The 24,461-nt window shown below is 44.0% G+C and overlaps 3 protein-coding genes across 6 annotated transcripts in view; 2 read left to right on the top strand and 1 right to left on the bottom strand.

Annotated features, from left to right (window-relative positions):
• Nucleotides 1–2,496, bottom strand: part of vti1a (vesicle transport through interaction with t-SNAREs 1A) — a 161,917-nt gene extending 159,421 nt beyond the window's left edge. For both annotated transcript variants that reach the window (XM_080021521.1, XM_080021522.1), the window contains exon 1: nt 2,339–2,496. In XM_080021521.1, coding sequence (XP_079877647.1) covers nt 2,339–2,432 — 94 coding nt within the window. In that variant the 5' untranslated portion in view covers nt 2,433–2,496. The remainder of the gene's footprint in view (nt 1–2,338) is intronic.
• A 2,225-nt stretch (nt 2,497–4,721) lies between these two features.
• Nucleotides 4,722–11,120, top strand: zdhhc6 (zDHHC palmitoyltransferase 6). 2 transcript variants are annotated; one of them, XM_080021519.1, is made up of 10 exons: nt 4,722–5,258; nt 5,435–5,526; nt 5,743–5,902; nt 6,839–6,997; nt 7,212–7,265; nt 7,656–7,823; nt 7,937–7,978; nt 9,356–9,501; nt 10,324–10,370; nt 10,522–11,120. In XM_080021519.1, the coding sequence occupies exons 1-10, from the start codon at nt 4,992–4,994 to the stop codon at nt 10,620–10,622; spliced, it is 1,236 nt and encodes a 411-aa protein (XP_079877645.1). In that variant the 5' UTR covers nt 4,722–4,991; the 3' UTR covers nt 10,623–11,120. The 2 variants fall into 2 exon arrangements, with proteins under 2 accessions (XP_079877645.1, XP_079877644.1); XM_080021518.1 differs by having other exon boundaries at nt 9,353–9,501.
• Nucleotides 11,121–12,296: 1,176 nt separating this feature from the next.
• coasy (CoA synthase) lies at nt 12,297–24,428 on the top strand. Of its 2 annotated transcripts, none has more exons than XM_080021515.1 (10): nt 12,297–12,426; nt 12,911–13,591; nt 14,474–14,688; nt 17,502–17,633; nt 18,473–18,662; nt 19,036–19,100; nt 19,217–19,301; nt 21,718–21,815; nt 22,555–22,686; nt 23,256–24,428. In XM_080021515.1, exons 2-10 carry the CDS (start codon nt 12,928–12,930, stop codon nt 23,322–23,324), a joined length of 1,650 nt encoding a protein of 549 aa, XP_079877641.1. In that variant the 5' UTR covers nt 12,297–12,426; nt 12,911–12,927; the 3' UTR covers nt 23,325–24,428. The 2 variants fall into 2 exon arrangements, with proteins under 2 accessions (XP_079877641.1, XP_079877640.1); XM_080021514.1 differs by having other exon boundaries at nt 22,555–22,701.
• Nucleotides 24,429–24,461: the final 33 nt, after the last annotated feature.

Below are 24,461 nucleotides of genomic sequence, written 5' to 3'. Positions count from 1 at the left end.
CACCATGCGGATGTTAGTAGAGGATAAAATGTCAGCGCAGTTAGCTGAATTTGTCAAGTCCTCCGACAAGTTCAGCATCCTTGTAGATGAAAGCACAACCGGCTCAAACAAAACCTTCCTCATCGTTTACAGTCATATTCCATTCGAAAAACAGGCCTGTAACTTTTTCTATGAACTTATTGAGCTGAAATCATGCACTGGGAAGGCAGTCTGTAACACTCTTACAATGTCTCAATGAGCAAGGTATTAACAAAGATCTACTACAGGATCAGTTGCTTGGATTTGCTACGGATGAGGCCACTGCTAGGATGGGGAAATGCAAGGGGGCAGCTATACTCTTGCGTGAACGATCAAATACTGATCTAATGACCATCCACTGTGTGAACCACAGGCTGGAGCTTGCCATCCACGACGTGGTCAAGAAAGTCACACAAGCCAGTCACGACCAAATGTTCAACGACGCGTTCTTTTCTCAAAGTCCCAAGCATTTGGGACAACTAGAAACGGTCGCAACAGAGCTCGGTATCCATGAATGAAGAGTGGGGAGAGTATTTGACGTCTGCTGGCTGTCCTCATCATGCACTTCAGTGTTGGCTTTATGGGAGAGCTACCCAGACAGGGTGGTGCTCTTTCGGGAGTTGTCTGACAAAGCACGGTCTGCCACGGAAAGAGCCAAATGTGCAGGAATCTATGAAAAGATGACACTGTGGCTCTTTGTATGGGAGTTAGCTCTCAAAGCCTTGTCCTTGTTTCTGCAGGGAAGGGATGCCACAACAATCACCACAAAAACAGAAGTGGATATTGCCATGAAACCCATGATGAGAAATGATGGAGTGACAGAAAACATCTTGCAGAGGCTGGAGGGTGCTAACGGGGTGCTGTCCACTGCAGCAGTGCTGAACCTGAACACCTGGCCGTCTGACGAACAGAACCGCATCTTGTGCAATGAGACCGAAATGCTCAACTTGTCCACAGACCTTAATGGATATGAGCCCTGTACTTATCCTGAAGGAATTTCATGAATACAAATACCAAGGGGGCATAGGTGAGAACCTTAAGAAAAAAAAAAAGTAATTGCCACAGTTTCCACAGTTTCCACTGTTCCCGTGTCACGGCAGAGTGTGAAAGAGGGTTCAACAGAAGTCCGTCACCAAAGCAGACTGTTCTGCTCAGCATCGGCAAGTGATGGGATGAATATTTTATTATGATACAATTATTGCGGTTGATAAGCCGCCAGTCATCAGCATGCATTGTTTCGTTTTTTTTTTTACTATTCTCATCCTCGATATTAGGCGATATTTATCAAGTCGGAGCGGCGCAATGTTGCTGCAACCGATGCAGCCTCTCTTTCACCAGACCAACACCAATTTTTATTACAACTTGTGTTTCAGATTTTCCTTTCAGCCTCAGCCTACTGGTGAAAGCTGCGTGTGAGCCATCCTGGACCAAGGTGGATCTATGCCGAATGCTGCGGATTTGTCGGGATAGATCGACATTAAAATTTTATTCAAGAAAATGTACCCCCCCTGTTTATTGGTTGTTGTATTTTTTACAAATCATACCCTGCATGAGCTTATACTTCCTATAATACTTAAACATCTATAAGAGCTTGGCCTCTTATGAAACCTGGCAGTCGAAAGAAAAAAAGATCACTGATAAAATAAATTAACATGTAGACATCGGCATTAACATGTAAAAAAACAACAACAATATTTTAGGCCTTTGGGCAACACTTCTTTAAAGACATACATGAATTTAAAGCAATAATGACATCATTAGGCTTTGTAATACTCTAAGTCAGTTACCTCAGTCTACAGGAGTTTATTTGACTGTAGCTGTGCACTTTTATGTGTTTGTTTTTTCCAGTTGCACTACATGTTCTGTCAATTTCTGCTGTTCTAACACCTGAATTCTAATCCTACACCCAACATGAACATCAAGTGGAAATGGGTGCATACATAAAGTAAAAACCTGCAATGTATCCGCTTCACAAATGCACTTCAGGGCAGCTCGTTTGACTCGTTAGTTCACCAGATGGTTGACTCAAAATACTGGACTTCTCCTTTTTAACCCTGGAAGTCCTACCGAACCCTTATATCCCTAACAATATGAGACCACTCAAGGAGACCGACTGAATTAGTCGACGGGCAGAATATGAGTTACGTTTTGAGGTTGTACTGATTCGATAGGACATTTTTGGGACGACATTATTTACATCTCTATTGTACTTTTTGTGTCAAATCACACAACCATCCAGAAATCCACGTTAATATTAAGCAGCCTGCTCAGCTGACAGGTGGGTGAGCTAACCAGCTAATCAGCGAACTAAGCCTTTTACCTCCGCCCAGCTTCGGAATCCTCCCGACTTTGTTGGTAATTTCCGCGGTGAGGGTCCCGAAGTCCTGCTCGTACGCTTCAAAGTCTGAAGACATGTTGGAACGACGGCTTAGAGACAGGAGACGGTCCAGAGAGCGGCTAGCTGAGGCTAATGCTAATGAAAACAACACCAGGACGGGGGTCACTTCCTGGAGTTACAGTGTAACGCGTCCGGTGTCGTGCCAAAAAGTGACCGTCCGCCAAAAAGAGTGATTGCCGTGCGCTGTCTGGGCTATAATCTTATAATCTTATTATAACCTCATAAATCAGTCATTTTGAGTCATAAACAACCTTTCAGTCACAGGGTCGGAGCTGCAATTACTTTTTTTTACAAGTGCAAAACTGCATTTTATGGTTTGACAAGTGCAAAACTACATTTTCTGAGTTGAATTAACCCGTTAAACGTCTTTAAACTGGTAAGAGGGACTGGCTGGGCTATTATCGGTTAAATATAACCATCAAGAGTAGAATCAGGTCATTTTGGGGATCGTTTACCTTTCAGTCACAAGGTAGGAGCCGCAACCACTTTTTGGCAATCCGTTTTTGGCGGACGATCACTTTTTGGCACGACACCGGCGAAACTGTAAAACAGTCGGATCATTAAAATAAAATAGAAAAATATTGTTTGACATATAATAAATGGTTGTTTTGCGGTTTGATTGAGGTGTAACTAGTCACATTTGCGTGATATATATTCGTTCCATCCATAGGGGGAGGGTGTGCAATACGGTATATATTATATTATATTGTTATAACTATTTTGTTTGTCACCCTGGTGCACACAGTACATGTACAGATTTTATTCCGTGTAGAGTTGTGCAAACTTGCCCAATTTCCTATTTTTTGTATATATATATATTTTAGTTCGTTTTTAGATGTATTGCATGTTCCCGTTTTTTATGTCTTTTTAAAAATGTTATATACATATTTGACATCTATCTGTCTATCTATCTATCTATCTATCTATCCGTCTGTCTGTCTGTCTATCTGTCTGTCTGTCTGTCTGTCTGTCTGTCTGTTCCATCTATTATATCTATTCAATCTATCCACTGCACGTGAGAAAGGTTCCGGGTGTTTCCCACCGGAACAGGGGGAAGAAACACCAGGGGAACACCAAGTGGCTCAGGTTGGTCATTTTAAAGTGACAGCTTTACATGTTATTCACTAAATATCTAAAAAAACAAATGAATCTGTTTATTTAACACGCAAACATAACTCCGACATGTCGGCATGTTCCTTTGCCTTCACCTCGTCCGGTGTGACCTTCTAGACACCGGCTACTTTGCTGCTGCTCGCATGCTACCAGCTCGGGCTAAATGCTGTTTTGACAGGTTTAAATCAGCTCGTCGAGTAAAATATGGATACGTTTTTATGCAGAACACACTAATAATTGTTGTTTATCGTTGTCAACTTGATTTTAAACGTATAATTTTCTGAATGAAGGAAATTCACTAGCGTGGGATGCTAATATGGGGAGCGCCACATCTGCCTTTACTTCCGGTGTATTGTTGTTATTATTATTTTATTATTATTATTATTATTATTATTATTGTTAAGAGTATTTTAAAGCAACAAACACTAGTGTCGTCTTATATATCTTGTCATTTACTGATAAGAGGAAAACACGTGTTTCGTGCAGTGAGATTCCAGTTTATACAAAGTGATCCAGCAGCAAAAATACTCTACTTCTCCAAAATACTTCTAAAATCTCAGCAAAATACATCATTTCACGTTTAAAGACCATTTTCCATCCCAGTAGTGCACAGCTTTTAGCAGTGGTTCTCAACGTAGTCTCCAGGGGACCCCCAGGAGGTTACAGTGGATCCTCAGTATTTAGCGTCTTGGGATAGTAGCTCATATTGTCGGAGATTTAGAATCAAATCAAACTAAACTGATGTTCTTACAAGGGTCCCAGAGTAGTGAGTTTCTGACCGTCTCTTATAAAACGCAAGTGATGGGTGTACACTCTAGGAAATTTGACTGGGACTCAAAAATCCTATTTAAAGTTATTTGGTGTATACTAAGCACAACTGTCATAATTTGGAAAGGTTGACAATCTGAGTGATTAGCAACCTGCGTGCACTGCAGGTGCACACCAGGTGCTACACGCAGAACAACAACGGAACTGGAACGTGTGAAATCGTAACATTTCAGAAAATTGTGAAAGCTGCTTGTAAAAGCCAAACTATAGCTAGAAAAATAAAGAATGTGAATAATAATGTGACAAAAAACATGCACAACACTGATGAAACAACCAATATTTAACAGTGAATTAATCTGTCATTGCAACTGCTGCAGTTTTGCTCATTATGAAAAAAGAAAATTCTCTCTCTCTTTCCCTCAGATGGGGAAATTGGGTCTGTCACAGGGATAACACTCACCTGAGATAAGTGAAAGAAGATGCTACTGTTTGCGAGTCATAATGGGACACAGAGAGCACCTATGACTCAGAGCCCAGCCGACCGCTGGGTGTTCAGACGCAGAGGAAAAAGATGCACACTGTCTGCACTGCCAACTCCGTGAGATAGCAGTGGTGGAAGAAATTAAAAGGAAAAAGTCTCTACATTTCAGGAACTTGCCAAAAAAAACACCCGCTGCTCTGTTTTGAAAAGAAAATGAACTTCCTTTCTGCCATCGTCTCATTTGAGAATCTCCACGAGGTGCGGCGGCTGTGCCACTGGGGTCCGGTGATCGCCCTGTCGGTCATCGCTGTGTGCTCCTCCATGGCCGTTCTGGACTCCATCATCTGGTACTGGCCGTTGGACACCGCGGGGGGCAGCATTAACTTCATCATGCTAATCAACTGGACCGTCCTCATCCTCTACAACTACTTCAATGCCATGTTTGTAGGGCCAGGGTACATTCCTTTCGGCTGGAAACCGGTAAGGAATGCAATTGCAGTCTCGGTGTTCAGAGTTTATTGGATTTAGTTTGTTTGTAGGTCTGCAGAAAAGTCATTGCTGAAAAGCTGTGATGCATGAGTGATCGGGATGGAAGATGAAAAGCTTTCTCTCTGAAAATAAATTACTTTTTTTTTTTTTTTTCTTGGTCCCACCAGGAGGATCAACAGGCGACCCAGTACCTACAGTTCTGCAGAGTGTGCCAAGCCTACAAGGCCCCCAGATCCCACCACTGTCGCAAGTGTAACAGGTAGTTGCATCAGTTCAGTTACTGAGGCGTTTACTGTGGAAAACAGAGTCTCCGCACCTCTCCGTCGAGGGGCCGGAGTCTCAAACACCCTGAGACGAGACTCACAAAATGACCTGGCTTACAATTAGAAAAGTTCTTACGGAGAAACATTTCGGTCCCGAAGGCATTCATAGACAAAATACAGTATACATTTATACTACATATTTTACCCCCCAGGTGTGTGATGAAGATGGACCACCACTGTCCCTGGATCAACAACTGCTGCGGCCACCAGAACCACGCCTACTTCACCAGCTTCCTGCTGCTGGCGCCGCTGGGCTGCTCGCACGCCGCCATCATCTTCATCATGACCATGTACACTCAGCTGTACGAGAGGGTGAGAGCTCAACTCTGCTATTTAGTAGAGTTAAACCATTTCTTATGTTGGTGTTGTACGTTGGTATTAGAAAGTTGGAGTTACATTAAGTGGTGTTTCTGGCTTCCTGTTGAGTTCAAAATGGTGGAGAGTCTGTGCTTAACTAAACGATGCCGTATTCGAGTGATAAGGAGTGTAGAGGAGGGGACAATTGGTTTATATTTTACTTCCTATAATACTTCAACATCTATAAGAGCTTGGCCTCTTATGAAACTTTGCAGTCGAAAAAAAAAAAAAGATCACTGGATAAAATAAATTAAGATGTAGACATCAGCATAAACATGTTAAAAAAAACAACAATAATATTTTAGGCCTTTGGGCAACACGTCTTTAAAGACATACTTGAATTTAAAGCAATAATGACATCATTAGGCTTTGTAATACTCTAAGTCCTCCTCTAGTACCTACTTACCTCCTCTAGTACTCTAAGTTACCTCAGTCTACAGGAGAACTGTTTTCACTAAGTTTATTTGACTGTAGCTGTGCATTTTTATGTGTTTGTTTTTTCCAGTTGCACTACATGTTCTGTCAATTTCTGCTGTTCTAACACCTGATTCTAATCCTATACCCAACATGAACATCAAGTAGAAATGGGTGCATACATAAAGTAAAAACCTGCCATGTATCCGCTTCACAAATGCACTTCAGGGCAGCTCGTTTGACTCGTTAGTTCACCAGATGGTTGACTCAAAATACTTCACTTTTCCTTTTTAACCCTGGAAGTCCTACCAAACCCTTATATCCCTAACAATATGAGACCACTCAAGGAGACCGACTAAATTGGTTTATTTTGAACTTGAACAACATGAAGCTGCAGACATGGTGCAGCTTTAAAACCTGTTCCAGCTTCTGAGAAGCGATTCAGATGGAGTGGTTTCTACTCTCCACCCGTTCCAGATCTCCTTCGGATGGAGCACAGTGAAGATCGACATGAGCGCCGTGCGACGCTTCCAGCCGCTGATGCCGTTCAGCGTGCCGGCCTTCGCCGCCACACTCTTCGCCTTAGGCCTGGCGCTGGGCACCACCATCGCTGTCGGCATGCTGTTCTTCATACAGGTGAGCGTTGAGCGCTGGGCATTATGGGTCATGGAGGTTTGGACACAGACACAGGCGTGGAGCATGAAATCTGGCAGTGAACAGACGCATTTCATCGTCTGATATTCAGTTGAGTATAAACAATATATACGTGATTAAAGTTTGATTACAATAATTGAACGACAATGTTTTTAGTTTCTGGGGTTTTTTTTCAAATTGATCTTTCCTTTTTCAGATTAAAGTCATCGTCCGAAACAAGACCTCGATTGAAGCCTGGATTGAGGAAAAGGTCAGAATGTCCATCCTTGTGTCACAATTACACCTGAGTCAGTCAACCAAGTTTTTGTAAAGGACTCATAGTTCCAACTGCCACTTGTTGGCTGTGCGAAAAGACACGCTCACTCGTGCATCTGTTAGTGCACGTAGTACGTTGGTAGTTTGTGTTTTTGCAGGCGTGTAATAGGCCAGACATTGTCTAAATTTTGGAAACGCCGAGGCTACGAAGGGTGTTCCATAATGTAGGACAATGAACAAACCTACACGGCAAGTTTGAGTGCTCATCGTCTGCTATGCAAAAGCTCTTCCGCTCAGATGTTTATACAGTGTAATTTGTATTTGTATTTTGGGTGTTACCCCGTAACAATAGTAAAAACCTTCTTCTTCTTCTCTCACCCGCTAGGCCAAAGACAGAATCCAATATTATCAGACGGGGGAAGAATTTATCTTCCCGTACGACCTGGGCAGCCACTGGGAGAACTTCAAGCAGGTCTTCACATGGTCGGGAACGCCGCAGGGCAGCGGCTTGGAGTGGCCCGTGCACCCCAAGTGTCACCAGCACACCTTAACTGTAGGTCCAGCCTGGATACCAACCATACAGTGGATACAGGATACAGTGTTTGCACTGATACCAAATCAAGGCATTTACCAAACGTCTTATTTCGTGATGTTTTCCCTGCTCAGATTGAACAACTAAAGCAGAAAGCTGACAAGAGAGTGAGAAGTGTAAGTACCTGACGCACTAGTATTTTAAGACCATTCGCCTTTTCTATTTAATTTTATTTTTATTTAACCACGGTAGCAACGTTGAGGTTGAATCTGTTTTTCAAGAGGTCAAGAAAATCAAAACGTATGGAGATATTCAACAGCGAAACACCCACAACATGAGAATCCATAATGAAGTTTGACGTCTTCATGTAATTCATTCATTTTATTTCATGTAGTTATAGTCTATGCAGAATCCTCCCAAAATCTGTTATTTATAGTGATTGTCTGAATTATTCATCGTAATCACCATCAATCGTATCATTACCGTTGATCCAGATGCAGCATTTGGGAAAACAAAGGAGGGAATAAATTATCAAGTTTCTATTAACATGCCGTCTGGCGGTGCAGGGTGTGTTAGGGTTTGTTATGTGCAACATATTGCACATAACAAATGTAATATTATAACAAATCTGTTTTGTCCATGGATTGGGTTTGCAAAGGCAGAGCCCTTGCATGGCTCTAAATGGACAATAGAAGCACCATGACCTCCATCATCACTAAGCACCGGTGCAGAGAGCAGATGGGACAAACTCCCGTTGCCATGGAGACGGCCACCTCACCGATTTTGTTAACTGTGTCATCCACATATTGTATTGTTGTCCGTTGTTTGTTTTTAGTCAACCTTGTGAAACCAAAGGTCATTTCCCACGACTGCGGACAATGGCGTCCTTCAGTACCTACGGTTTCATAGACTTCTGTTTTTTTTGTGTACTTTTCACTCAACTACATTTGTACCATAGTAGCGTGCAGGGAAAAAAGTACATCACTTCATGAAGTTTTATAGACTGTATAAAAACGTTATATCAGGGCACTGGATATGACAAGTACTTTTAAGTAAATTTAACAGCAAGTACTAATATACTTCTACTTAAGTAAAAGTACCACATTGACAATTCTACTTGAGTCATTTTGTGTCAGGGTATTTCAACTTTTACAAATAGGGCCTCATCATCATTTCTTCCAACAGTGTCATTTTGTAATCAAAAGTTAATTTTAGATTTATTACAACATATCTAATGATATTTTTATTTTTTTTACATTTGCAGTTTTTATGGTTAGTTAATCTTCACACAGTTCAATTTGTGAATAAAAACAATAAATGTACCGGAGCATATTAACGCGTTCAATGCAGTATTTGAGGAATGGACATTTTATTAATAGACCAAGCAGTAACTTCGTATTTTTAAGTCCGTATTAAACAATGGGTCGAAACGGCCGATCAGCCAATGTTTGGAAGCGTTTGGTTTGGCGTTGCGTCCCGACTCCAGGCCGTCATGGAGGAGCTGGTGGTGTTGAGAAACAGAATTATTGGGTGTGTCTCTACTACACCAGCAGGTCCAGTACCGCGCCGTAGAAGACTACAACGGGGCCTGCTGCCCACTCAGCAAGGGCCTCCACACCTTCTTCAGGACGCCGTGCACCGAGGAACCCCGCATCCCGCTGTGCAGGGGGGACACCATCCTGGCCACCAGGGGGACCAAGTGAGTAGCGGCTGGTCATGGGGAAATATTAGACACAATACTTTATTAATCCCTGAGGGAGATTCAGGTGTTAAGGCAGCAGAAAGTTGACAGAACAGTGTGAGTCAAAAGTAAAGATTAAATAAATATGTAAATATATAAACAGTAGTTAAAATGGAGCAGCATTATGTAAACTTGTCGGACAGCATGGACGGGTGACAGTTCCACTCAAGTACAGTTACAGTAAAGACCAAGTATGTTAAGTAACTATGCATTAAATTGTGCATCGTAATAATAGTGATAGTGCAAGTGGTAAGTTGAAATAATGGTCATCTTGATCAAATATAATGGTATCATACATATGGTATAATATATTTATACAGCCATATATTGGCTATATATTTATTATGTGCATGGCAAGATAGTAGAGTGCAAAAATAATACCTTTATTTATTTAGCACTTGTTAAAACAGGTCAAAGTGCTTTAAAAATGTAAGACAATTCTGTAAAAACATTCAAATTAAATAAAATGCAGCAATATAATCGGGAAATTAGAAGTGGGAAAAAGTAGCATAACATTGAAAACCTCTAAATAAACCGGCATTAAGTACTATAAAAGTAAATACATTAATGAATAAAGAAATATAAAAGCGGCAAAAAGCAAACCCACTACATACTAACAATGATCCTGATGGGGATAATATATAATTCTAACTGTAAAGCAATAATTGAGCTGCAGAGGGTGCTGAAGAGACCATTCAAAGTTCTGGAGAAGAATGGAGCATTTTTTTTCCCTGCACCTGCACAATGTCGCCACCTAACTAGAGTTTAATTTGTTTTCAGATGGTGGATGTATGGAGACAAAGTCTTGAGCGAGGAGGAAATGAGAGGTATAAAGTAAATCTGTGTGTGTGTGTGTGTGTGTGTGTGTGTGTGTGTGTGTGTGTGTGTGTGTGTGTGTGTGTGTGTGTGTGTGTGTGTGTGTGTGTGTGTGTGTGTGTGTGTGTGTAAAAAATCTTTGACTTTGTCTCCCTGTGCTAGCGGGAGAGCGCATCCGGGGGTGGTTCCCCAGACGGTGCGTGGAGAAGTGCCATTACGACGCCGCCGCCAGCGACAACACCAGCGAGAAGAAAGTCAATTAATATATTTCAGCCGGTTTTTGGTGCGTTGTAAAGGAGCTTGACTGAGCAGAGGAAGGACAGAGGCGGGACGCGACTGACCAAACCCCAAACCTCTCCCCAGACGATGTCAGAACCGTGCATGTCCGCTCCAAACTCATGGTTCCCCCTTTTTTAAGCAAACCAACATTCCCCCTGTGAACTGAAAACTCCTCAGATCCTCCCGGCGTGATGAGCTTGACACCCCGCGACCAAAAGAAAAACCCAGCACGAGTCTTAATTTCCACCAGTTGCCATTAGGCTTTTAATGTGACTTTATTACATCCGTTGTTTTCATTTCCGTTGATGACTTATTTTTATTTTACTTTATTTTTGCTAATTATGCAACGCCCAAGCTCAACCTGGGGCTGCAACATGCAACTCTTTCTACAATATTAATTGGATTTATTTAGATTTTCTTTTGTTATTTTTGTAAAAACCAAACCGTTGGCCTTGATGTATGAAGTTAAAAATAAATTGTAATTTAACAGCTAAGTGTTGATTTGGTTCACCAATTAAAGCAGGTGCTTCAAAGCAGGACTCTATTACATTATACAGATGAAGGAATCTGTTGAAATGCCTGTCATGAACGGCTGCTCAGGTTAAACATCAAATGGTTTTAGTAAATTAAAGGGTAGATCTTTTAATAAGGACTTTAAGAAGAGTGGTGGATGACTGACATACAGTATAATGTATACACACACATACTGTAGCTATAAATGCATTGGTTTAAAAATAAAGAGAATTTTGCCATAGACGATATAAAATTAATAAAAACACATTTTGGATCATCAGCAAAAGTCACAATAAAAACACATTCCATGACAAAACCCCACAGAGCTCCCCACGTGGTCATCGCCGGAGTAAACAAACTCACGCCGATGACGCTATGTTTACTCGTCGGTGTCGCACACATCAGACGTCACGCTTGGCGGCGGCTTTTGATGACGTCGGAGGGAAGTCCACTGGATAAATCCGCCCGTTGGGATACGGCGAAAGTGCCGCCACCTTGGCACGGTGTCTGCGCTGTTTTTCAACGTCAATATCCAAATATTCTTTCAAGGATACAGGATACTGTATTACTTTATATGAGGAAATAATCAGGCGGTATAACAGTTATTTGGAGTATTTATATTTTATGTGTGTGTGTATATATACACATATATATATATAGATATATATATATATATATATATACACACACACAGTTGTGAATTGTGACACAATTCCTTCCATACCCCCACGATCGACCGTTTAAACTTGGGAGTTCAAAAGTAGCGGTTCAAACACATGAACATATATTTATTCACGTTGATCTACGATGTTACGTTTATTCGGGATAGAATAAAAATCCCGTGTGCTGTTCATCGACCGCGCGACATTCTACAATTTGTAAAGTTCCCAATTAAAATTGGGGGGGGGGGTATTTTTTGTGGACGAAGAAATATATTAATGTTTTGGGGTTGTTGTTTTTTTTGTTGCATCTTTAATACAGATTCGTTTATAGTAGTGTTTCATCGTCGTTTTCTATTTGTATTCATTTTATTACATATCGACTGGATTTCTGAATCCGCGGCCATATCAGCGCGTTCAGGGGAGTGGATCACCGCGCCAAGATGGCGGCGGTACGTACGCGTCTGGCTTGAGGCGTCGCGCTCCCTCCGAGCGCCAGCAGGGGAGGAGGGAGGATCCGCCCCGGGCTGTCTCTCTCTGTCAGCCGGACGGCAGCATCTGGCTGGGGCCGAAAAACACGCTCCTACTCACACCGAACGAAGTCCCTAAAACACCGGTAGGTTTCTCCTCGGGGGGGGGGGGGGGGAACTGGATCGTTCGGCCGTTTACTGTGACATCGGCGGGCTAGCGGGCTAGTAGCCGTGCTAACTTTTAGCATGGCGTTAGCTTGCTGGCAGTGGGGTCGCTGAGCAGCTGGGAGACCAGCTTGACAGGCACTACCAAATAATAATACAAATACTGGTTTGAAACACCGCTTACACAGCAAATATGTACGTTCAGTTTTATAATTGTGTAATTCATTAATTCATGTCATTGTTTTCACTTTTAATTGTCAACATAAGTCCTGTGAAAAATGAAAAAGGTGAATTATAGCTATACGATTTAAATAATTCGATTATAAATGACTTTGTTTCTTACCACACCCTGAAATGAATATTACAGTAATAAATATTTCAATATTGTATTTTTATTTATAATTAATATTGTTCTAGTAGTAAATGTGAAACATCTCTCAAGATGTTTCCTCCTTCTCCAAACAGCGCCCCCTCCTGGCAGGATGTCCATGTTCAACACGGGCGTCCTGGTGCTCACGTCGCCGCTGCACACGCTCCCGCTGCGCATCGCCCCCGTGCTCAGCTCCGCCGCGCAGGTGGTGGGGCGCACGCTCTACGTGCACCTCCACCCGGGGCTCAACCTGGGGAGCGGGGGCCAGCCCCGGCCCGTCTTCATCCCGCCGGCGGTGGACCTGTCCAGCATCATCACTCGCCTCTACAGCAACGCCTCAGATGTCTGCGGCCACTTGGACGTGCGCGTGCTGCTCACCAACATGTGCGCCGCTCCGCCTGCCTCCGCGCCCTCCGCCTCACCGTTCCCCGCCCCCCAGCGTCTGTCCCACTTGCCGGAGGTGGTGCTGACGGACTTCCCGCTGCAGGACTCGGACCAGCCGTCCCTGGTCTCCCAGTGCCTGCAGCGCTACGCCGGCCACTGCTACGTCTGCAGCCCGGGCCTCAACTCAGTGCTGCTCGACCCGCAGTGGAAGGAAGGGGTGGAGGTGAAGGGAGGACGGATGGAGGCGGAGCCCCTGCGGACCTACAGCGACGTGGTGGTGGGCGGGACCTTCGACCGTCTCCACGGCGCCCACAAGACGCTGCTCAACATCTCGTGTCTCCTCGCCAACAGGAGGTTCCTGATCGGAGTGTGCGACCAGGAAATGCTGAAAAGTCAGTACTGGACATCATCTGATCGTTCCATTTGATTCTGATATTGACATTTTTTATCTAGTCTGTGGAATACTCGATTCTGATTGGTCAACAGCTGCAAACAACGGTCAGTTATTTCTGAATCACGAATGCTGATTTGTCCATAATAACCGTTGCCACGTGCAACCGCTTCTTCAACCGGTGTCAAGTGCCTCCCATCACTCTGCCTACATGCTAATGCTAACACAAGCTAGTGGCGCCATCTAGCCACGCGTCATAGAAACTACAATGGAAGACTTGGAGACAGATGTGCAATTTAACATTAATAACAGTAAATAGGTTTGTTCTTTTGAAGGGTGAATAGTTAGTGTGGACTTTTTTTCTTCGTGGAAGCTCTTAAACCAGACGTACTAATTATGAAATCATTTTGAAACAATATTCTGTCTCAATGTGTTCTTTTATTCAGTAATAACATGCAAGACCTGTCCGCTTTGTGTTTGGGTCCTGATCACCCTGTCGGGGATTCTTTTGCCATTACGAACACCTGCCTGCGCATTATCCCGCTTGTTACACGGCTAGTTGAAAAAATAAATGAATGTATTGAGAAAGAATATTGATTTGAAATAATATCTGTGCGTTTCCTCCGTGTCAAAAAGTTATGCATGTCAGGACACCCCTACCGATGCCCCTGAGCAAGGCATCGGTCAAGATCTTGAGTTGGTCCCTGGGCGCTGCTACGTGGCAGCTCTCTGCTACTAGATACGTAAGATACTAGGATGAGCGAAATGCAGAGAACTAATTTCCACCAGAGGGATTAGTAAAGTATGAAAATACACATTTAAAACCAGTATGTCTAGTTTAAGAGCTTCTGCTAAGAAGAATAGTCTGCCCTGCCTCCCTCAGAGAAGGTCCTGAAGGAGCTGATCCAGCCCTACGACGTGCGGGTCCAGAGGCTGCGCGAGTTCCTGCGGGACGTCAAACCGTCCCTGGAGACGGAGATCATGCCCCTGGACGACCCATACGGAGCCTCGGTGGTGGACCCCCAGCTGCAGTGCATCGTGGTCAGTGAGGAGACAAGGGGGGGAGGCGAGGCCGTCAACAGGAGGCGCCTGGAGAACGTGAGTCTGGATGAGGGACAATGGGGCTATTTTTGAAAAAAATATCCAAAGCGACTTACAGTTGTTCAAACACCGACGGACGCAGCCATCAGGAGCAATTAGGGGTTAAGTGTCTTGCTCAAGGACACTACAGCGTGCAAGCAGGAGGAGCCTGGGATCGAACCAGCAACCTTTAGATCACTAGACCACCAGCTCTACCGCCTGAGCTACCATCCCCACGGTCAATTACTGTGTGCCTCGAGGAGCTGCTTTAAAACACACACACACACACACACACACACACACACACACACACTACTCACAAAAAGTTTGGGATATTTGGCTTTCGGGTGAAATTTATGGAAAATGTAAAAAGTTGACGCTACAGTGATATTATATCATGAAAGTAGAGCATTTAAGTAGAAGCATGCAATGGTGATTTCCTCATCTCAAACAATTTATTGAAACAAAAGCCAACAACAGTGGTGGGTTTACCACAACAAAAAATGTCAACGTCTCAATAACTTGTCAAGTGCCCTTGAGCATCAGTTACAGCTTGACAACCACGTCTCATGCTGTTCACAAGTCAACTTATTGTCTGCTGAGGCCTGGCCCCCCACTCTTCTTGAAGGGGGCCCTCAGGTCATTGGGTTCTGGGATACAGAGTTACGAGCCTCTACACGGCCACTCAGCTCATCCCATAGGTTTTCTATGGGATTCAGGTCTGGAGAAAGTGCAGGCCACTCCATTTGAGGTGCCCCAGTCTCCAGCAGCCGTTCCCTAATGATGCCTCCTCCATGAGCTGGAGCGTTGTCGTCCATGAAGATGAAATGAGGCCTGTGTTGTTCATGCAGGGGCACAATGACTGGATGAATGATGTCATTCAGGTAGTATGGGCTTGTCACTGTACCATTCACAAAGTGTAGGGCAGTTCTGTATTGACCAGACACACCTGCCCACACTGTAACACCACCACCACCAAAGGCTCGTCTGGTGACAACAGTGGCTGATGCGTAGCGCTCTCCTTGACGTCTCCATCATTTCTGCTCAGGGTGAATCGACTTTCATCAGAGAACAGCACTGAGGCCCCTGGTCCCTCGTCCAGCGTCAATGCTCCCTGGCCCAAGCAAGACCATGATGCCTGTGCCTGGTGGTGTGGTCAGGTGCCCTTGCAGGTGGTCTAGCACGCAGACCACGCTGACGTCAACAGTTTTGAATGGTCTGACGTGACACTTGGTGCCTCTCACCTCCCTTAAATGTGCCTGGAGTTGAGTGGCATCATCATGCGGTTGCGCAGGGCACTGTTCACAATGAAGCGCTCATCAGTGTGGGATGTGGCCAAAGGACGTCCACTTCTATGCCTTTCTGTGACTCTTCCAGTCTCTGTATCTCTGTTGCAACCTGCTGATGACGCTCTGTGACGCTCTAAGCTCAGTGGCCACTTCCCTCTGACAACTTCCTGTTTGAAGCCTCACAAGGCGAGGTGCTGTTGATCAGTTGTTAGGTGTCGTCTTGGTCTCATGATGTCAACATGTGAACAGCATGATGAAGAGGACTGTTTAAATACCAATTCTAATTGAACCAGGAAATGTATTGGTGGATTCAAGGATCAAACACCTGTTGTGACTTTTGCCGTTCAGCTCCTTGTTAGAGAACAGCAAGTTGTGCAAAAAGTACTGAAACATTGAACAACTGGACATGTGCATTCAAAAGTTTAGAGAAGGTAAAATTAAGTTCACCTGTAAAGGTAATAGTGCATTTTAGGTTCATCCTGAAATTTCACCTGAAAGCCGAATATCCCAAACTTTTTGTGAGTAGTGTATATTTACATACACACACACACACACACACACACACACACACACACACACACACACACAAACACATCGACCAGCAACAACATTAAATCCACTGACAGGTGAAGTGAATAACATTGCTCATCTCTGTAAAATGGCACCTGTCAAGGGGGGGGGATATATTAGGCAGCAAGTGGACGGACGGGTGCGTGTGTGTTGTTTACCTGGAGAAGAGATGGCACCAGATGCACTATGGGAGGAAGGCAAGCCGGCAGAAGGAGTGTGATGCTCTGGGCAATGTTCTGCTGGGAATCCTTGGGTCCTGGCGTTGATGTGGATGTTACTTTGACACGTACCACCTTCCTAAACATTGTTACAGACCAAGTATCATTTGTGCATTGGATCTGCGGTTCACTTCTATACAGTTGTAAACGGAGGCTCCGTGCTTGTATTTAAAAGGTAGAAAATAATCATTTTCCACATGATTTTTTGGCCATTTCGTTTCTTTACTGAATGAAACCGCCGTGGGCTGAATAGTTGGGATTTTTCAAAAAAAGCCATGGAGCTCTTATCACATGCTTTTTATTTTCATTTTTATATGTTTTTTGAGACTGACAGAGAAGTGAGAGTTCACTTGTTTTGATGCAGCTGATCTCCCTGATGACTATGCAGCAAAATCACTCTCTTAAGCTAGAGCCATCATTACATAGGACGGTCAAGGCGGATTTGGCAGCGATGTGAGGTTGGGCTGAGCCGGGGTAGTGCGGGGTGGTGGCGCTGAAGATTGGCGGCCGTCATGGATATGTGTGTGTGAGAGTGAAAGACTCAAATCTGTCTCTGTGCGATCCCAATCAGCCAGGTCACGATTCAATCGCACATGTTTAATTTATAAGCAAACTAGTGAGACGCTAATGAAAATGCAGGAAGTGGAAAAAGGAGCAACTCATGAGTCTGATGAGTGTACAATGCTCAGCGCTGCAAGTTCGCTCGACAAATGTGCGCTGATGCGTCCTTTCATCGTCGTCCGATTGGATCCAGGGTCTCCCGGAGCTGGTGCTCCACCAGATCCAGCTGCTGAAGGACGCCCACCACACGGAGACGGAGGAGGAGAAGATCAGCTCGTCCAGCCTGCGCTCCCGCCTGCTGGGCTCGCTCCTCGCTGCTCCCAAGGTGAGGAAACGGAACCAACCCCAAAGTACAACTGCTGAACGCACAATGAGCGACTGCGCCTTTTAAGAGTCGAACCGACTGCTGCACGGTGCGCGCCGAGCGGTTTATTTATGAAACAAGTGGAAATGTGAAGCTACTTTTTTTTTTTTTTTTTTTTTTTTAAACCCCATCGCAGGGTGTCCAACCCAGTGACCTGCATGGCCAATAATTGACTTTTTGGAACATGTTCTGCTATTTCTCCTTTCGCTCATTATAAGAGAGCACTCGTAACAGTCTTGGTTTGACCTTTCTAACTCCAGATGACTCTGCACTATTCTGCCTGAAACAAAGTATTAACGTGGTGTTGGTGGAGCACATGCGGCAGTCCCCTTCCTCCCTGGCCTGCTGGATCCTCTCCTCCACCTCCAAGAAATATTCTATTTATGTAGACAGTAGCTTCCAAATCAAGGTCATGATTAAAGACGAGCGTTGGAATGGCGTTTGGCGGAACACATTCAGTGTAATACAGAAATGAAATATTTCAATTCCCCTCTTTTTTTCTCTGTAAATACAACATAAACATTGCTTTAGTGAACTTGCAGTGTTGGAAGAAATACATTTCATGAAATAAATCACTAAAAAACAATCCTCTTTGTAAAGGGAAAAAAGTAAGATGTCTCTGTCTCAAATGAAAATAAAGTGCTTTTTTTTCTTTGACGAATGTTTTCAAAATATATATATATAAAATTCAGAAATGAATAAATCTGACTAGCAGTGTGTTCTCATAGGTATCAATATTAGACTTTTCAAATTCTAGGTATTTTTGTCTCTAGTTTCTCCTGTGTTCCCTTGTGGTCCAGGACGCGTCCCACCTCCCCCCTCTGCCCTACGTGCTGGGCCTGACGGGGGGCAGCGGCAGCGGGAAGAGCTCCATCGCCAGGCGGCTGGAAGCGCTGGGGGCCGCCCGCATCGACAGCGATCAGCTGGGCCACGAGACGTACCGACCGGGGGCCGCGGCGTACCGCAGGGTGCTGGAGGAGTTTGGAACGGGTATAAAAGAAATTGTAGCGTTAAAAGAATAATAATAAATCCAGAATCGCTTTTATGACGTAGATGATGCCGAGGAAATGTACAAATAGACACTTATAGTAGAACATTAGATGACAATGAGATTAATAATAGATTAATAATGTGTGTGTGTGTGTTTGTATATATTTATATATTAGACAGTGAGACAAAGATTATATTTTAATTAATTGAGATCACGTTGAAAAGTAGGGGAAAAAAAGGCAAATATGTGATCCATAAGTTGCTGTTTTTAAATATTAAGGTGACTTCATTGGTGTTTTTTGATGTTGTCGTATTTTAAAGCAAATACGCACTGTCTTTTCTGAACGCACCACGTCTTCTGTTTTATGTTCAGATATTCTAAATGAGGATAAAACCATCAACAGGCGCGCGCTTGGAGGGAAAGTGTTTGGGAGCACGGTAAGTAAGCTTTGACAAACGGCTACTACACCGTAACACAAGGATTTGTAAGTTGTTGTTTTTTTTTTTTTTCTTTTTGTTGTATTTATTAGTTTTTGTCTTTTTGTTTCCTGCAGGAAAGGTTAAAAGCCCTGACGGACATCGTGTGGCCTGAGATCGCACTCCTGGTGGAGCAGAGGATCCAGCAGGCCAGGGAGGAAGGTGACTGCTGCATGTGCTCCGCTAACGCCAACAACGTCACAGTCAAAGGACTCAGAGCAAACATTGAAGTTGTCAAGTTCTAAGCAGCAAGAAAGGAACGAAAAAAAAATATCAATGCGCGGACCCCACAGTGACACACATGTAGGTCAGGTTGCACGTCATTTCAGTTAAATCCATTTTTAGTTTTTTTCTTTCTGTAAATTGGACTGTCTGTCTGTCTTATCTGTATCTACCTTTCTCTCTGTGTATCTATACAGTGTATCTGTGTATCTTTAGGGATGCAAAATATACAGTGGGCTCACAGTTCAGTATGTATCATGGTTTTGGTATCTTTATATTTAAGAGTTTTTTTCTTTTTATTTTTTTTTTAAGTTTAAAAGGTGTAAAAAATGTTTCTATAGCAGCCTGCCTCATATCACTAGTAACGCTGTGTGTGTATGACTGGGGGCGGGGGTGTTCAAGCTCATTGGTGGGTTCTAATTTGCATAAGTTCATCTGATTGGAGGGGAGGCGTCCAGGATAGTGGATCGTTGAAATAATAATTTGCGCTAATATGTGGGGGGGGGGAGAAAAAGTAGACCTCCGGCGAAACTAGAGAAGCGCGGCGGAGCCCGCGCGACTGACGTGGCCGGTGGAGCCGCAACAGTGGATTCAATAGGAAGCAGCACCTCCTGCAGGCCGCGCCCGTGCGCTGCGCCAACGCATCTCGTGGACTTCTGTGTCGTGTGACCGTATTGAGGCCTAGGGGGCGTACCGAACGGTTCCATAACGTACCGCATAGATCCATCTATCCATCTTCTATGGTTCTATCTATTTATCTGTGTATCTGTCTTTATCTATTTCTATCTATAGCACTTTATTAGGAACTCTATCCTAATACCGGGCGGGGCCTCCCTTCACTCTCCAAACCGCTTCAGCTCTTCTTGGCAATGGATTCCCCCGAGATGTTGGGAACATTCCTCTGAGGTTCTGCTCCACGTTGACACGTTGCGTCGCACGGTTCCTGCAGATTTGTCAGCTGCACATTGATGCTGCCGATCTCCCGCTCTATCACGTCCCAAAGGTGTTCTGTTGGGTTCTGATCCGGCGACTGGGAAGGAAACTGGAGAACATGGAACATTGTCATGTTCATGAAACCAGTTTGAGACGACTTTTTCTTTGGGACATGGTGCATCATCATGCTGGAAGGAGCCCTGAGAAGATGGGCGTGGCCATGGAGGGATGCACATGGTCAGCAACAACACTCAAATAGGCTCTGTGATTCCCACAGAATTGGATTCTATTTGGGGTGGGAGCTGACGGGGCGACGGGAGGGGGAGGGACAGGGACAGGGGTACAAATTGCGCCCCGATCGCTCCCTCAGCGTCTGATTTGCATTTTCGATCACCTATATCGTATTATATCCGAGGCTTTAATGGGTGATTGGAATGAACAGAATGTGACATTGACGAGCGCCGCTGCCGTTTGGCTCTCGGCCAAAAGTTAGAAGGCGAGTCTTACGGGGGGGAGGGGAGGGATATTGCAATCGGCAGCTAGGGCATGACACTGAAGTCTGTGTTGCGATTCGGTCCGGTAGATACCGATCGTATAGGAGCCGGGTTTCAGTGCCAGGTTTCGCTACCCAACGAGAGAGAGAATAACATTTTACCCATTTTAAATGGTAAGAAGGATCAAATTGAAAATCAATATGCGGTGGGCATGGGAAACACTGAGGCTGTGGCATTCAAGCGATGATTGATTGGTATTAACGGGCCCCAAGTGTGCCAAAAAAAATCCCCACACTAGCATACCGCCGCCCCCAGCCTGGGCTGTTGACACAAGGCAGTTTGGGTCCTTGGACTCTTGCGGAATGGCACAAAATTCTGACCCCACCATCCGTGTGCCTCAGCAGAAATGGAGATTTACCAGACCTCAGCTTTCTGTTCTTGTCTGACAGACGCGCTGTTGTAGCTCCTCCGCCTCGAGGTTCCACGTGTGGTGCTATCTCAGATGTTTTTTCTGCTCATCACAACTGTACAGAGTGGTTACCTGAGCGACCGTAGCCTGTCTGTCAGCTCACACCAGCCTGGACACTCCCCCTTGACCTCTCTCACCATCAAGGCGTTTCCGTCCGCAGATCTGCCGCTCACTGGGTGTTTTTTGTTTTTCTCACCATTTGGAGTAAACTCTAGAGGCTGTTGTGCGTGAAAATCCCAGGAGATCAGCAGTTACAGAGACACTCCGACCAGCCCGTCTGGCACCAGCAATCGTGCCACGGTCGAAAACACTGGGATCACATTTTTTCCCCATTCAGATGGTTGACGCGAACATAACATCTGAATCTGCTGACCCGCGTGGCTTAGATAATTTCATGACTTAGTAGGTGTGCAGGTGTTCCCATCAAGGTGCTCATCAGTGTATATCTATTTATCTGCAGGTAAACAGGTGTGCGTGGTGGACGCCGCGGTCCTCCTGGAGGCAGGGTGGAGCCACATGGTGCACGAGGTGTGGGTCACGCTCATCCCAGAGGAGGAGGTGAGGAGGAGGAGGAGGAGGAGGAGGAGGAGGACGTTTTATTTAGATTCACAAGATGAGAAATATTTTGAATTGGAGCGTAAAAAGACGACACCGCAAATACAACTCATGGAAACATGAACACGTTGGATTCAAAATAGTGAGATGTTTGGGGGGAAAAATGGATTTGTGTAGATAAGATTAAAAGATGAATTTGCTGCTGTGGACTGCCATGACACTATATTATTGAGGTTTACACACTAGGCTTTACCAGGTGAATCTATTATAACAGGGGATTTGTTACGGGAACGACAATTATTATTCATTTTATATATTTTTTGTTTTAGTTGTACTTTATTTTTCAGTTGATTTCCTTGAAGGGGTTTGTTTTGATTATGCAGTGTTCGCTGGTGGATCTTCCACAAAATATTTTCTTATTTTATTTTCCTCTGAAGTAGGGCGGGCCGACATTAACAGAATCAAGTATCACATATCATATTTTCATACGAATGCCTCAATATCAATAATTTGCCGATATTTTGGGGATGCCTCTCGATGCTTTCGTAAGAAACATTTGAGAACCAATTGTTACTGATGTGGATATTATGACTGTTGATCAGAACATCTAAAACAATCCATGAAGTTCAGGAAACTGCGTTACGTTACCGTGACGCTCCTTAAGAGACGTCATTTAACCATGTGGGACGAAGCAGAGTCCCAGACGGGGTGGTCTCACCTGGCGGTCTGGCTCCCCCTGCAGGCCGTGCTGAGGATCACGCAGCGGGACGGCGTCACGGCAGAGGACGCTCAGCGGCGGCTGCAGAGCCAGTGGTCCAACGCCCGGCAGGTGGAGAACGCCAACGTGGTTCTGAGCACCATGTGGGAGCCAGAGGTCACCCAGAGACAGGTCTCACACACACACATCATAAACATTCCACTATAGAATTATGTGTTTGAAATGTTGCAAATTTGGTGCCTTTCCTTCTGTTGGGTCGAATAAATTAACTCTACCTGAATTTGTATGTTCTTATGTCAATAAATGGCTCTTATCCTATGGGCTTATTATCTTATGATGGCGGCATAAAATGAACAAACAAAGAAATATTCAAGTATTTATTGATATCGCAATTATTTTATTTTGCATTTTTCTGCCTTTTTTTTCCATGCTCATCATCTGTAGTGAAATGCACCAAACCTCACCAGAGCAAATCCCTGGTTAATGTTAATGTACCTGGTGGAATAAAACTGATCTGCAAAGGTTGTGGTAGAAAAATAAATATAGAAATATTGAAAATATACACTGGGTGAATGATATGGGACACAGTTAACTGTTCATAAGGGAAATGGCATGTGGGAAGAAACGATATAATCTAATATCATCTACTGTATAATAATAATAATAATAATAATAATAATAATAATAATAATAATAATCAGGCTTGTTTTGTGTTGGTCATGAAGGTGCTGAAGGCATGGCGCCTCCTCCAGGAGAGGATCCTGCAGAGACAAGGGGCCGAGGCGACGCCCTGAAGCGCTGCCGAGCTCACGTCCACACACTCCAGCTGTGTCCGAAATCTGAATCTGTGAACGACACAAACAACACACACGCTTCACACACTTCAGCCGTGTGTAGTGCAAACAAAACAACTTAAAAAACCTCCCCTGGCCGTCAGACAAGAAAACTTTGCCTTAAAGAGGGAGAGCGAGACGGAGCCGACGGTGTTTCTCCCCCACGGGCCGAGTGGTACGCACCAAAATCACCCCCCGGTGGCTCAGGTGGCGTGGTCTGTAGCCGGCAGTGCTGAGGAATTTGGGTTGTTTTTAAAATGTGTGCACTATGATTTGATTTGGGAAATTCATTTTTGATTTTTTCTTTCATTTTTATGTTTATTTTTTTACCATCATGAACGTTAATGAATTTAAATAGGTTGGACTTTGGATGAACGGCCAGACCTCACTGTTACAAAACCACGGAATATAAACATTTAGGAAGAAGCAAATTTTCCAGATACTAGAAGCTGATATGTTTGGCTTATCCAAACACAAGCCGAGAGCTGTTCAAAGGAGAACATTTCAGTGTTTTGTTAATCCTTAACACTGCAGACCAAAGGGTACGGTTAAGTAATATTTTAACTTTTCTTTCAGTTCTGTAAGAGAGGCTTTATTATAAATTAATTATTAAATGGGCATTCATGAATAATCAATGTTATAGAAATAAAGATTGTATGACTGATCATGACTCACATGATGGAATTAAGTTATGGGACTTTATGGTGTCAAGGAACTGTGCGTTGTTCCCGCTCTTACAATATCCCAGATGTATTTTCTAAAAGAATTGTACTTTTGAGCGCAGTGACGCCTGATCTGTTTCTGTAGTCAAGTGAGGTTTAAGTATTTCTGTGTTGAACATGTAAGAATCTGGTGTGATGCAAGAGGCACTACAAGCAGGCCAGGCTTAGTCACATTAGCGCCCCCTGTGGACAAACCAGGTGGTGCATCCCAGGTGGAGTTCATTGAGTCTTTTTGGTTAAGGGCTGAACTCATTGGTTTCATAGCGCCAACAATAAAAAAAACTTGATATGGTAAAATAGTATGTGCCATCTTAAAAAAAAATAATTGTTGGTAAATAAAAAAATGGTAAATTGTTAACAGTTGAATCTTTAATTG

The sequence above is a fragment of the Zeus faber genome (assembly GCF_960531495.2).
Source record: "Zeus faber genome assembly, chromosome: 20".
Classification (NCBI taxonomy): domain Eukaryota; kingdom Metazoa; phylum Chordata; class Actinopteri; order Zeiformes; family Zeidae; genus Zeus; species Zeus faber.
The sequence above is the reverse complement of the archived record's forward strand: the minus strand, read 5'-3'. Positions and strand labels throughout refer to the sequence as shown.